General features: G+C 37.4%; 1 protein-coding gene across 8 annotated transcripts in view; it reads left to right on the top strand.

Moving 5' to 3' along the window:
* The window catches only part of LOC149620903 (uncharacterized), a 30,645-nt gene extending 23,544 nt beyond the window's left edge, over positions 1–7,101 (top strand). For all 8 annotated transcript variants that reach the window (XM_089855123.1, XM_089855125.1, XM_089855124.1 and 5 more), the window contains one exon: positions 5,673–7,101. In XM_089855123.1, the coding sequence (XP_089711249.1) occupies positions 5,673–6,619 (947 nt within the window). In that variant the 3' untranslated portion in view covers positions 6,620–7,101. The remainder of the gene's footprint in view (positions 1–5,672) is intronic.
* Positions 7,102–15,292: the final 8,191 nt, after the last annotated feature.

The raw sequence follows: 15,292 nt of genomic DNA, 5'->3' as shown, positions 1-15,292 counted from the left end.
CTACGAAGTATATGAAAAGCGCCTGCATTTATCCTGCAAAGTATCTGACATGCGCCTGAAACTATCCTAAAAATTATCTGACATGCGCCTGCAACTATCCTAAAAATTATCTGAAACGCGGCTGCAATGATCCTGCAAATCATCTGAAACGCGGCTGCAATTATCCTACAAAGTATCTGAAACGCGCCTGCAATGATCCAAAAAAGTATCTAAAACGCGCCTGCAATTTTCCTACAAAGTATATGAAACGCGCCGGCAATGATCCTGAAAAGTATATGAAACGCGCCTGTAATGGTCCTGAAAATTATATGAAACGCTCCTGCAATTTTCCTACAAAGCATCTGAAACGCGCCTGTAATGATCCTGAAAAGTATCTGAAACGCGTCTGTGATGATCCTGAAAAGTATCTGAAACGCGCCTTTGATGATCCTGAAAAGTATCTGAAACGCGTCTGCAATTATCGTAAAAAGTATCCGAAACCCGCCTGCAATTATCCTACAAACTTAGCAATTTCTGACTGTAACATGCATACAATATATTTGGAAGGTACAGTACTTGTAATGAGCCTACAAACATGCTGATTTCTTACGGGAGTTACTATTTCCCCTCTGTTTTCTAGCTGTAAGGTAGCTATTTTATGACTCTAGAGTTGCTAAATTTTGTATACTGTTGTACTGAGTTTTCCAACGGAAGATATTTTTTCTGCAAAACGTCTAAAATGTTCTGCATTGCTCTCTGGAATCACCTTAATTTTGTCTGAAATTGAACATTTTTCAGGTTTATTCCAGTATTTTTCCAGAATATTCCAGTTTATTTGCAATATATTGCAGATTCTAAAAAATCTAATTAACAGCAAAAATGCAGCCGTAAATTTTTGTACGGGTAGAGTAAGACGTCTTATTCCGACTCTCGGTTGGGAAAATATGCTGAGCAATTATTTCCCCCTTCTTGGTGTAAATTGTTATTTCGACAATTTCAAAAAATTTATTTAATGGGTTAATTATTGGGGTGTGCTGGTACCGGATACCTTAAGATTACCCGAAAATGACTTTTCCAACTATTCGAAACTCATCGGGTAGTAAAAATACTCCCCCCCTTTACCCGTGTCAAGCTGAAACAGGTTGTCGGGTTATTCGCGAGTACAAGAATAGGGATCAGAGGTGAAAGGGGGGAACACCCACTATCCAGTTTAGAAAGAAGCGGAATTTTTAGGAATGACGAAATCCCATGAAACACCGTTTCAAGGTGAAATTTAGTTCACATAAGGTAAACGTTCTGTGGTAGTTTCTTTCTGAGACAGACTAGAATCACCGCACGCAGCGCGACACACCTCTAAACACCTATATCATCCCATTGCCAGTATTCTGTGTTGAAATAAGATTAAGGGTCAAGAAGGAGAAAGCGGAACCAAAAGTTGGAGATAGCATCAAAAATAAATAAATTAAGAAAGACCACCCCCGATAACTATTCGTTTTAACTTTTAATACCAGACTGTTACCCGACAACCATTTTTCGGCTAAGCCTAATTACCCGAATACCCGACAAAAATTCTGGTACCCACCCCGATACCCGGAAACCATATTTTTGATTACCCGAACCCGATTCGAAATCGAAATTGAAAAATCACTACCCGCACACCTCTAGTTAATTATAATTCATTTCGTCTGCGGTATTGTTGTAAGAAGTTGTAAAATGCCCCTGAGCAGTCCCTACTGCCTCCTCGACCAAGCTTTGAAGCTTTGGTCAAAAAGGTTTAATAATCTATGATTAATTTAATTAATGAACGGATGTTCTTGACACCCTTCAAATGAGGAAACAATCCGAATGCATTTTTATCATCTTCCGAAAAATTCGAATGTAGGACACATGGACTCCCAATAACGCTTTGGTCCCATTAAACCGAATTCCCATTCGACAGAAGGGGGTTTTTTAGGGGGTCCCATTCGACCGAACGTAGCCAAAGGTGCGATTTTATTATAGTCCCATTGGACCGAAATTCTATTGAAGACATACTGTGTGGTTTTGCATTAAATATATTTTTAATTTCACAACTTATTATTGTTAAAATAAATGTGAGTTGAAAATGTATTACTGCACTTATTTTAACTACGTTTTAATTACGGCGAACCTCACCTACCCTACCCTAACTAAACCAAACGTAACGTAACCTAACCTAACCTAACCTAACCCAACCCAACCTTGTTTGGAGGTAAAAAGATTATTTATATGAGTATTAAAAGCCCGCCTCTTACCACGAACAATTTATTAGCAATAATAGAAATATTTTGGAAAAGATGTCAGATAATTAATTGGAGAATATTTTGGAAAAGGTGGCAGCTAATTAATAGGAGAATATTTTGGAAAAGGTGGCAGCTAATTAGTAGGAGAATGTTTTGAAAATGGTTGCAGCTAATTAGTAGGAGAATGTTTTGAAAATGGTTGCAGCTAATTAATAGGAGAATATTTTGGAAAAGGTGGCAGCTAATTACTAGGAGAATGTTTTGTAAAAGGTGGTAGCTAATTAAAAGGAGAATACTTTGGAAAAGGTGGTAGCTAGTTAAAAGGAGAATATTTTGGAAAATGTGGTAGCTAATTAGTAGGAGAATGTTTTGGAAAAGGTTGCAGCTAATTTAAAGGAGAATATTTTGAAAAAGGTGGCAGCTAATTAATAGGAAAATCATGGGAAAAGGTGGCAGCTAATTAATAGGAGAATGTTTTGGAAAAGGTGGTAGCTATTTAAAGGGAGAATATTTTGGAAATGGGGGTAGCTAATTAAAAGGAGCATATTTTGGAAAAGGTGTCAACGAATTATTGGAACCAAACCAAACCAAACCAAACCTAACCTAAGCTAACCTAACCTAACCTAACCTAACGAAACCTAACCTATGCTAACCTAACCTAACTTAACCTAACCTAACCTAACCTAACCTATGCTAACCTAACGTAACCTAACCTAACCTATGCTAACCTAACGTAACCTAACCTAACCTATGCTAACCTAACGTAACCTAACCTAACCTATGCTAACCTAACCTAACCTAACCTAATCTAACCTAACCTAACCTAACCCATGCTAACCTAACCTAACCTAACCTAATCTAACCTAACCTAACCTAACCTAACCCACCCGAAACCAAAATATTAAAATTTTAATTTAAAGACATTGATGGAACTACCATTAAGACTGTACTTCATTTTAAGCACAATTTGTTTATTAATTCAATATATCTCTTGCCTTGAAAGGAATGAAAGTGAGCGTTTTAATTGCTATCACGAAACATTTACTTTTAATATTATTACCATACCTTTCGGAGATTCGAACCAACAACCTATCGCTTCGCAGTCCAACATCGTATCCACTACACCACCGAATCGCTGACGGCTACAGTGTTTCAAGTTATATTCATGTATTTTTTAGGGGCATATTCGGACGATTGGGATTTCGGTCCATCGGGAATATAGCCATTGGGCTGGAAATCTAAAATCATTGCGGGATATTCGGTCGAATGGGATTTCGGTCCATTGGGAATTCGGTTGAAGGGAACGATACCCCAATAACAGGGGAATAAAAGGGCTGGCCGGGGCTGTTGGGGTGAAGTGGGGGGGGGGGGGTCATACTGTTGGTTAGCATATTGCTTACCCGCCCACCGCGACGGTGGCGCCATTCCTTATGGCCAAAGAGCGGGGTTTTTTCCCCCTGAACTAAGGGCGGTCTCCCCCAACAGCGCCGGTGAGCCCCTTTAACTAGATAACTAGAAACAATGCACAATAAATCATATTTCAATTCAGTTCAATTCAATTACAAACGGGCTTGAAGTCCTATCTACAAGGGCCTACCGGCCTGTAGAATAGTAATTCGAGTTGCGCACTTTTATGTATTGGACTTCTAATATTATTACGGCGTGCGCAAACGAACGTGATCAACGCCATTACTTAATTGTCTTCGACATTGCTTATTCGTGCAATCGGCATTCTTGTTTTTTTAGAGTGCGCCTACACAATTCTACATATTTAATGCCTCTTTGTAAACTTTATATGAAGAGTATGTGGTCACTTCTACCGCGAAATCCAGGCTAAATTAATTCAAGATCAAACTTAGCATGGAATTACTACGCGGACCAAAAGAAACCTTAAAATGTGATTAGTGTTTCTTTGAAAGCGCGCGGAATTTTAATTTGATCAAACATCAATGTATTTACAAATGGGGAAAAAAACCCTTATTGGAATGGATTTGAAGGCTACACAGCCATCAAAGTTTCATTTAAGTCCTTTATGGAAGATATTTAAATGTGTTGGGCCGACCTTTTTATGTTATTTTTAAGATTCTATGTAGAGCATATTTAAACTGTGGCATTTTCAACCTCTTGAATAACGAAACTAGTGTTAAGTATTTAAAACCTTAAAATGCCCTCTTCCACCAGGGTCTTCCTATCGTCATAGGTACTTATTTCGACCAAAAATACGGAAAAGTTTACCTGTAATTGCTCGCTAAAATGAGATATTGTTTCCGGTTGCGCATATTTTTGTAAAAATATGTTTTATCTAGAGAAAAAATACATTATTTCTAAATTATGTAGGGTTGCCACGTACAGTTCGGGGAAAACCTCGAAAAGTCAGGGAATTTCAAAATGTGCCAAAAGGTCAGGGAATAGTTTGAGAATATTTAGAATTTCAACAAGCCAGCTCCCTAATGTTGAGCGTTAAATATTCAAAAATGCGATTTAAACGCGATTGTTTACTTAGATTTAGAAATTAGAATAATGACAATTGATTCAGAAAACGTCGGGGAAAATTCTAAAAGAGGTCAGGAAATTTGAATCCGAAAATTTCGTGTAAACCCTGAGAGGATGCAAGAACGAAATAAATAGATAACTTGTCTTCACGCAGCATCAATTAGCAGTTGATTATTCCAATGAATATGGCGAGAGCAAAGAAACGTTGTATATATGACCTTTCTATTTTCTCCTCCATTTTTCTCCTCCATTTTTCTCATCCCCTTTTGTTGATATGTTTGTTCACTAATCAAATATTTCTCCTTGAATATCGTTACCAAGAGTAGAATCAACATTATTTAGGACCATTTACGTTTTTATTTTGTTTTATTAGAGACATGTGTCACATCTCTTTCGTTTAATGTGAAACCGCCACATATTTTAGCCTTGTAATATCCTAGCTTGGTTTTTAGTAAAAATGCAGCTCCTTTCTTTGTTCAACAAGAAGAAGCGTTATAAGCAAACTTATGGACCACAAGTGAAAAGTTCAAAGTGTACATTAGTGAAACCAAACGCGTTAGAGAGCGGTAGTGTCGACTTCGATTGTTTGTTGGAGGTATGGGAAACTAGGGAAATTACTTTCTCATAGTCGTGAACAACGGGATAAAACTGAATTTGTGGAAAACCTTGCATTTTGAAGGGAAATGTTAAATTGTGGGAAGAAATTTGTGTGATGTGTTTCAATTAGTATTCATTGAGTACCTTATATCTTGTCAAGTTTTTCCCGGAAATATCGGTTTACATGAAGCCGATATTGGCCGATACCGATATGAAAAAGATAGGCCGATATATCGGTGCATCCCTACAATTTTTATGAAATTCGCTTGAATGTTATTGTATATTTAATACTAAATTGTGAATGTCATGTGTCGTTTTTATATTTATTCTATGCATTTTCAGTAGGGAAATTCAAGAAGAAACGTTCAACTCGGATCAAATATTCTGCTGAATATAAACGTCACGTTAGAAAGGATAACGATGAAAAACCCTTCAAATGTGATCAGTGCGAATATACATGCACGAAGAAGTGTGATTTGATCAGACATAAACGCGTTCACAGTGGTGAAAAACCCTTCAAATGTGATCAGTGTGACTATGCAAGTGTGCGGAAGGATGATTTGACCAGACATCAACGCGTTCACAGTGGTGAACAGCTCTTCAAATGTGAACAGTGCGAATATGGATGCATAGATAAGAGTAATTTAATCAGACACAAACGCGTTCACAGCGGTGAAAAACCCTTCAAATGTGATGAGTGCGAATATACCAGCAGGCGGAAGTGTTATTTAATCACACATCGACGCATTCACGGTGATGAAAACCCCTTCAAATGTAATCAGTGCGAATATGGATGCACGTGGAAGTATAATTTAATCGCGCATCAACGCATACACAGTGGTGAACAGCACTTCCAATGTGATCAGTGCGAATATGGATGCGCAGATAAGAGTAATTTAATCAGACATAAACGCGTTCACAGTGGTACTGAAAAACTCTTCAAATGTGGCGAGTGTGAATATACCGGCAGGCGGAAGTGTCATTTAATCACACATCAACGCATTCATAGCGGCGAAAAACCTTTCAAATGTGATCAGTGCGAATTTGAATGCACGCAAAAGGGTGGTTTGATCAGACATCAACTCGTTTACAGTGGTGAAAAACCATTCAAATGTGATGAGTGCGAATATGCCAGCAGACGGAAGTGTCATTTAATCACACATCAACGCATTCATAGCCGTGAGAATCCCTTCAAATGTGATCAGTGCGAATATGGTTGCACGCATAAGGGTAGTTTGATCAGACATCAACGTGTTCACAGTGGTGAAAAACCTTCCAAGTGTGATTAGTGTGAATATTCCCGCAGAGGAAAGTGTCATTTAATCACATGAATACATTCATAGTGGTGTAAACTAATTAAAACCTTGTCAGTGTGACTATGGATGCACGCGGAAGAGCTCTTTGCTCATACATCATTCCATTCACAGTGGTGAAAACCCTTGAATTGTGATCAGTATAGTACATAAACGTGGGATTCGCATGAATGAATAGGTGAATTTTAGTTCATTGAAAGAGTCTTAAAAGGCTGCTCGACAATGTAAAATATCTTTAAACAACTTTTTAATCGTACAGTAAACAATTTAATATCATCTTTTATCCTCTTCTGTAATCATTTTAAAATCATCTTTTATCCTCTTCTGTAATGAATGGGTTGAAATTGTTTTATGTAACAAACTATTAAATTTCTCCGTTCTGAAGGGTTTTAAGTGCCATTTTCAAAATTAATCTTGTATTTAAATATATGGAAGTAAACATGTTCTCCATTTCCGAACCGCATTCGCGTTTTCCACTGATCAGGGAAAATTGTATTTCACGATGTTAAATTTCTACTTGTTGAATCGACACTAAGTGGCCAGGTGGCCACTATTCCTTCATTTGCCTAGTCTCTGGTCCATTCCACATAAACCCAGTCTGTCGCATTGGCTTTTAACTCCACCACCTTCTGGTGTCCGTCTATTTCGTATAAACAATAATCTTTCAGATTATCTTCTACTTCATTACTATCGTTAGGGCAAGGATTATTTAAAATGTCTAGACATTTTAAATAATCCTTGGTTAGGGGTACGAGATGTAACCAGATGGCTTAGGCTTCCACCAAAGGTTAACGCAGTTGCGCTATTCATCATCAACTAGTCTCCGACTAATCCACGTAGGGACCAATCTGTTAAGTGATTGGCTGCAACTCCAGTTTATAATCGTTAGGGGTAAGATTACGGGAAGTGTCTAATTCACCATGATGGTACTTCCTACAAATGTTCGCGCAACTGTTCTCTTTCGTGATTATTTTCGTCGCGCAGTAAGTTTTAATGAACTTACCTTAAAACGATTTAATGACAATTAAGGGTTAGAGTAAAGGAAACTTGAAAATATGACCTTTCGGGTTTTGAGTCAAGGTTTGTCTTCCATTTAAGTTGTTTTTCATCCCTTTTTACCTCTTCGAGTGACGATGACGTCAACGGATAGATATTACGCAATATATCTCTGCTAGCGCGCGAAAGATTACTTTTAATGCATAGCAATTTAGAAAACTCTAAGCCAATAGAATGGATTTAATTATTATGACTGGAATTTTTTTAAATCGAATCTCGCTTATGGGAACGAAATGTGTAACCTTCGTCCTCCCTCTCGCCAAGAAGCAACGCCAGAAGGAGCCCCAGTTCACTACACGCGGGTAGCCTAACCAACTCGCACTGCCTCTGGCGGAGCTTCTTGGCGAGGAGTATACCCCAAGGGGGCCTCGCCCCCCCCCTTTGTTGGGTTCTCTGTTTGTAATAAATGAATTTGTCTATTGAATTAAGTAATTAAATCATGAACCAGGTATTTTCCAGTAATGAGTCATGGCTTCTTCGATTGATTATATTGAGGAGAGTATTTCTTGTCATTGTCAAGAAAACTCTGTGTTAAATGGTTGAGGTAATTGGATTTTCCTTTCCCTTTGTGATGATTTATTTAAGTAATTAAATCATGAACAAACCATTTTTCAAGTCAATACGATGTAGGATGTTTGATTCTATACTCATTAGAGATAAACTGCTTAATCTTGATTGCAACATGCGATTTCCGAGCTCGCTCTTGATCAACTTTAATTTAGGAAATGACCTTTCACATTTGCAGTTTGTTACCACCATTGAAAGAAAGATTCTCAGAGCAATTTCTATGTTGCTTGAAACTGTTGACATTCCGGAATCTGTTCTTCTTTCAGAAGATCATCGCTAAATGAAGAACCAAGTTTTTCGCAATAATCCAAAATATCCTAATTTTCCAGACGATTTAGTTTTTGTAAGAAAGGAAATTTTTCATTAACATCAGCAAAACTCATTTTCCCATGATTTCACCAAAAAACCGCCACAATTCTTATCATATTGAGGAAAACGTTATGGATTTTTGATTAATAAAAGTTTACTTTATTCTGAAAACTCCTTCAATATTATACATATGACGTCAATTAACCCTTTTAATGACGTTTTGGAATATTTTTGCTAGGTAATAAAAATTATAATTACCGGTGTTAAAAATGATGTATATTTTCATATTGAAAATCAGTTTCACCCCATAATTTCAAAACGTCCATGCGTGGTCAAACTAAAACCGACTCGAGAGCAAAGTCCAAAAGTTTTTAATTCCAGTCTGAATAGCGTTCGAGGGACAATGCTTCACGTTATCCGTTAGCGTCAGGAAAGAGATTCAAACGGTGAACAAAAAAAGTCGTTTAGTGTGATTAATTAAAAATTCAAAATGAGTGTATATTGAATTTGGTAATCAATTGTATTTGATATGTTACATATTATGTATATATTTTTTACCTCTCCGTGTGACGTAGTCCAGGAGAGGTTCTGTAACGGCCGTGTCTGTGTGTGTGTCTGTGTGTCTGTCCGTTGTTACACCCACGTGACCGCGTTCGCAGTTTGCGTATCGGAGCAAACGTGTTCGCCATTTCCGAACTGCTTTCACAGTCACGGAAACGGCTCCTCTACTTGAGTTCTCACACCACCATCTTCTGGTCTTTGTCCATCTCACACGAACACCAGTCTGTCCTTACTGGCTTCTAATCACCACCATCTTTTGGTCTTCGTCCATCCCACATGGACACCAGTCTGTACATACTGGCTTCTAATCACCACCATCTTCTGGTCTTCGTCCATTCCACTTGGACACCAGTCTGCACTTACACTGGCTTCTAACACCACCATCCACTGGTCTTCCGTCTATTCCACATAGACACCAATCTGTATCATTGGCTTCTACTCCATTATCATCGTTTGGTTTTAGGATATATGCGGCGATCAGCTACGGTTACGAGAAACGTCTAGCCTCCCTAAGGTGGGATCGGCCACCAAAGGCTTTCGCAATTGCGCTTTTTCCTTAATATTATAAGGGAAACGATTTCCATATATTTACCAAAATTTAAAAAAAAATTGGGTAAGAGGGGTACGCTTCAATTTAAACGTCAATATTAGCAAAGTTTGAGAAGATAATAGGTATAACTTTATTTTAAACGATTTAACTATTATTAATGTTAATTATTGAAGATTAAAATAATTAAAAATAATTATATTTATTTAAATATTAAAGATAAACCTTTCGTGCAAAGAGAGAGATGATCATCGCCTCCTATATCTATCAAGGCCCGTGCATTGTGATATATATTTCATTCATTGCCTCCTATATTTATCAAGGCCCGTGCATTTCGATATACTTTTCAAAACAACAACCAAAATGGGAAGCTCCTCTCAGAAACATAATAATTTCTTTTCTCTGTATATGAAATGAAAATATAGATAATATTGCGCTCCTTCTTTAATGGTATGAATCCTTGCCTGTCTATTAATATTTTACGTAGGAGTAATACGTTTTTAGCGAAGTCTAGAGAGGATAAACGTAAGGGAGATTGTTTCGAAAAAAATACTGCTTCCACTAATGGGTTTATACTCCTTGTTACTGTTGTATAGAGTAATCATGATAAAAGCTTAAAAAATTACGAGAGGACAGGCCATTTTTATCCTCTTGTTTTATTCTTAATAAGAATATAAAACATTTATTTTGTATCAAAAAATATTTTTTGGTGCTGAGATTGCTTTAGAAAAATCCAAACGGTTAGGCATTGGTAAAAAAGACATGTGTAAGCTATTTGCAGAGATGATAATTGTTTTACATGTTTTAAATAAGACTGAAGCTTCCACTATTGTGTTTATGCTCCTTGTTTGTTTCACTGAAAACCATCTAGGTGTTGATAACAGCCAGAGCAAAAATTTCAAAAATATATATTTTAAATCTAATCAGATACGCCCACCTAGTTGAAAATAGACCTATTAAATTTGGGGGAGCCCTTCTTGAGAATTTTTCTTGGCTTGTAGGTTGTTAATTTATCTACCACAAAATATTTGTGTTTGGAAGTTGGATATTAAGTCAAATTAAGTGGTTGTAAAGAGCCAGCAGGTTTTTGTCGCTTCTTTGTGTGAGTATTTGATTTTTGTATGTAAAATGGAGGAAGATAATGTTGAGAGTAAGGATGAAATGCGGAAGCGCAAAGCGCGGGAAAGGATGAGGACAAAAAGGTCGACGTTTTCATTGGATACTTAAGTTTATATAATCTTCTCGACACGGAGAGGTAATTTTTTGGTTTTCCCATCTTGTTATGTAAATATTTTTATAGATTTGAATAGAATTCAGTAACTTCAGTAATGAAAATATCTTTAACTGCACTGCTCGAGGGGATGTGAGTAATCAGGACTAATAAAACACAATCTTTGACCGAAGATAATGATTTTTCCTCCCATCTCCGATAATTTAATTAAGTAATTAATTCATGAACCATGCATTTCCTAGTATTATAAGGCATGGCCCAATCGATTGATTATATCAGAAGAAAATAGGGGAAGTGGGTAGCCGTAGCCTTGAGCCATACAAGTCGTCCAGTGATTCTCACTTACAATGGTCGATTCCCCTACCACCCTTACAATTTGAATCTGGCCAATCGGCGCGAAGCATAAAATAGTACCAGATTTTATTGCGAACGCCACCATGTAGCGAACTGTGGAACTAACCTGTGTAGTCTGCTTATATTTCTGCTGTGCTTCAGTTTGAGTTAGGGTTACGTCAGGCAACGGGTTAATGCGGATATTGGTTTAATTAAGGACGAAAATTCGGTTATTTAATAAAATGAATGTCGTTAAGAGTACGCAGTGTGATTTAACGTACAAGGAAACTACCGATAAGAAAACTCAGGCTGTGTTGAAAGGAAAAGTAAGATCTACCCAAACCAATCCCAATGTTAAAAATCAAACTACAACAACTTGGTTACAACTTTATTACTTTGAACTCTTCCCTATCACAGTTTAAAACTTCGGACAAGTTAATTTTTTCCCTGGAACTTAGAAATACAATTGTATTTAAAAATAAAGACATATTTTAAAACAAGTTATGAATTTAGTACTTACCACTCGATTCCAGCCTCTGCCATTCTGCTTGAGTGCCTCACTGCCTCTAGCAGACGCCTCTAGTCAGTTGGAAGGCGTAGGACCGTACTGTCCACAGAATCACGTCACTCGTGTGTTAATGCGCGTAAAAATGCTATCTCTCTTCACCCCCACGGGGAGGGAAATGGCGCGAAAAATCCGTAAAGGGGACGCCTCGCGAAGTTGCCCAAGCTACCCACTTCCCCTATTTTCTTCTGATTATATTGAGTAGAATATTTGGTGCTATTTTCAAGAACATTGCATGTTAGGGGTTCAAGATAATTGGAATTTCCTTCCCGCTTGTTATTATTTTATTAAGTAATTATATCATGAACAAAACATTTCCAATTAATGAGACATGGCTCATTCGATTGATTATATTGATTACCATATTTCGTGTTAATTCAAAAAAATTCCATGCTATCGGGCCGAGATAATCTGGTTTTTCTCCAATTACGCCGTTTTTGTAGGGAATAGGGATTAAGTATCTTACATAGGTCTGAAGCAATTTTTCCGTCTTGAGTCCGGCAGCATTTTCGCCTAGGTTTTTCAAGTTGGTTATGTTGGCATTTTGTTAGCTAAATTGGCGCAGTGTTGCCAATGTGTGGGTAATTTCCCAAATAGTGGGAAATTTTGGTATGGTTTTAGGCTCTGTGGGAAAATGGTAATATTTTTCCGAAATCAGTGAAATATCAGAATTTTCCTGTTAAAGGGTTAATAGTGCAGACTGTGCAATTAAAATTAGTGCATTTTCGAAAATTTTGCCCGGTTAAATAATTGCTAGCGGCATTTTGAAATAAATTCGGTGGGCATAAGTCCTTGTTAGAAATTTATAAGATGCGATAAGTGTGCATCGGCATAAGTCCTTGTTAGAAATTTATAAGATGCGATAAGTGTGCATCGGCATAAGTCTATGTTGTAAACTCATCGAGGGGATTATCACTAAAAACTATCTGTTCTTCGATTCGCCGGAATATTAGAATTACAGCATAAGTAAATTTATACGGTTATAATTTAATCACTGTTTAGAGTAGGGAATCGAGGGGCTATTCACTCTGATTTTATGCACGGTAAATCATTTAAGCATTGAAAAAGATAGCGCTATTCACTCATTAGGGTTAGGTATAGAGGGGCTATTCACTCGTACGATATGGCTACTATTACGAGCCCTTGGGCCGTCTTGTTTAGTACATTTTAAAGTCTTCAGTACGAAGAGTACATTTTGATGTTTGAAAGTACATTTTCAAATTCCATTTTTTAACATTAGCGTCTATGGGACGAAAATTACGGCACAAGATGGCGCTTAAAGCCTTTTGTGGAGGGGGAAGGAAATTTTAATACCCCCAAAGGGAGAAAAGTACGTTTTCAAAAAGCCTCCCATTGGGTAGTACGTTTTACTATTGGGGAAAGTATGTTCCCAAAAATCTAAGGAACAACACTGGTAGCCAGAGTGGTGGGCCTCTTCAGAAGAATCTTCTTTTAAGAGGGCGCCACGCGCCTTCTTTAACTTCTTTTCCGTAGAAGAGAGGGCGACACTCAAGGCGGGCGTATTCGGTGTTGGGATTTTACGGTTTACCGTTCTAGCTACGCTACCTCTCTCGTCTAGCTCTTTTCATTGACGTCATACGTGGGCGCCAAAGAATACGCGAGCTGTCTTATATGAGATATAAAGTTTGTATGTCCGGAAAAAGGAGAACGACATTAAAGGCCGCTATATACGTGTAAACACGAAGGTCTTTTTCCATTCAAAATTGCTATATTTAATAATGTTCACCGGTATTTAGGATAATTATAATGTACCCATAATAGACCTACATTTAAAATGAAAAGACCAAGTATTTTGTAACAAATTTTATTTCAAGTAGTAACTTTTTTTCATTTTCATTTTATCATCGTCAGCTTCGGTTTGTTTTGAAAGGTGATGGCAATAATTCATTCTTATAATAGTTCGTAGATTTGTAAAACCTTACATTAAATTAAAAGTTCATGACGTAAATAATATTTACGTTTCAGAAAGAATTAGTCTGAAAGCTACTAAAGGCGAAGCGCAACGCTCCGTTACCGCCTAAGATTTGAATTTATAACGGATAATCAGCCTCGCCCTAAACCGTTGAAAGATAGGGTATACAATTTTCAAAGTAGAGAGACGTTTTTTCTCTGGACGCAGCTACCGCAGATACTTGTTTCTCGCCCACTTAAGACGTCATAGCATAAGTAACATAATAAACATAAGTATGACTCTTCCTATTGTAATAATGCAAATTTCAAAATGAAACCTATAATCAACACTGACACTCTCACTTACATCAGGCCAGGACTTGCAACCCCGTCGAGTACTTCATGCTGGTCTTTGGCGAATGACATAGTTCTACAATATTAGCCAATCACAATAAACCTTCTCCTTGAACGTATTTGTGTCGGAAATAGCTCGTCTGCTATTTATTGTACAAGCTCGCGGGGTCGCGGTGTTTGTATGTTTCACTTTGAAAGTCGGATATTTCAGCACCAAAAATGATAAGCCTTTTGAAGTCTAAATATTCGGTAACTAAACCTACCCAGTGCAATTTTCAACTTCGTAATGTGGTCGCGCTAAACTCGGTAAAAAGTCAATACAAATCAACTATATAACCAAGGCTTAGGACCGTCGACTCAAATTTCAATGGCGTCTCTTTAAAACTCTGAACCGGATTTTCAATATGAGGCGGAAGTCGCTTCATTTTCCACCGCTAGGGGTCTCTGTGCTGGGCGCGAACTTATGATGACGTAAAAGGTCCGAAAATAGGTTTTTAGTTAGTTTTGGCTAATTGTCATACTTATGGTTATTATGTTACTTATGGTCATAGTAAGGGAAACAAGAGGTTCCAAGGAAACCCATACAATTTTGTCGCGCTTTCTAATGTATTTTAGCAATGTATAATGAACTCCATATTGATATAATAGCAAAGGATAATTATTACAAAAACTATATTTAGGCACTGTATAATTAATGCCTTACTTATATACAGTAACATTGCTAATTAATATTGAAATCGTATAAAGAATATCTCCTCAACAAAAGCCGAGATACAACAAACCCCAAAAAATCCTTATTTCTCAGCCTGTTCTCATGCGGCTCTGTCGACACAGGCCAGATGTCCAGTTTAAAAAAATCCTTATTTCTCAGCCTGTTACGGCTATAATGACAGGGAGCCGAACATAAAGAGGTCACACAAAAGACACGTGTCCTTGGAATGACCCATATTAGATTAAAACACGTTTCCGCACAATTTAAATGAGATCATAGTGTTTAGCAGACGGCATAATGAATTTTAAACTTTTTAGGACGGTCTGAGACAAGGACTAGGCAGTATCCCCGTCGGCTTTACAGCGTCACTTTCGGCGAAAATGAGCCAAATAACGATGAAACCGAATTAAAAAATTAAACACCGTTAGCGGAATGCAGTTAGCAACAAAAAATGTCGAGTCCGCACGTTTAATTACCGAAATTCAAAGAATAACAGCGAAAAC

This window comes from Phalangium opilio, unplaced genomic scaffold, assembly GCF_054372755.1.
Source record: "Phalangium opilio isolate 3A_F unplaced genomic scaffold, DU_Popi_V2 ptg000209l_1, whole genome shotgun sequence".
Taxonomy (NCBI): Eukaryota; Metazoa; Arthropoda; class Arachnida; order Opiliones; family Phalangiidae; genus Phalangium; species Phalangium opilio.
Note: the sequence above shows the minus strand (reverse complement) of the source record. Positions and strands in the feature narration are given on the sequence as shown.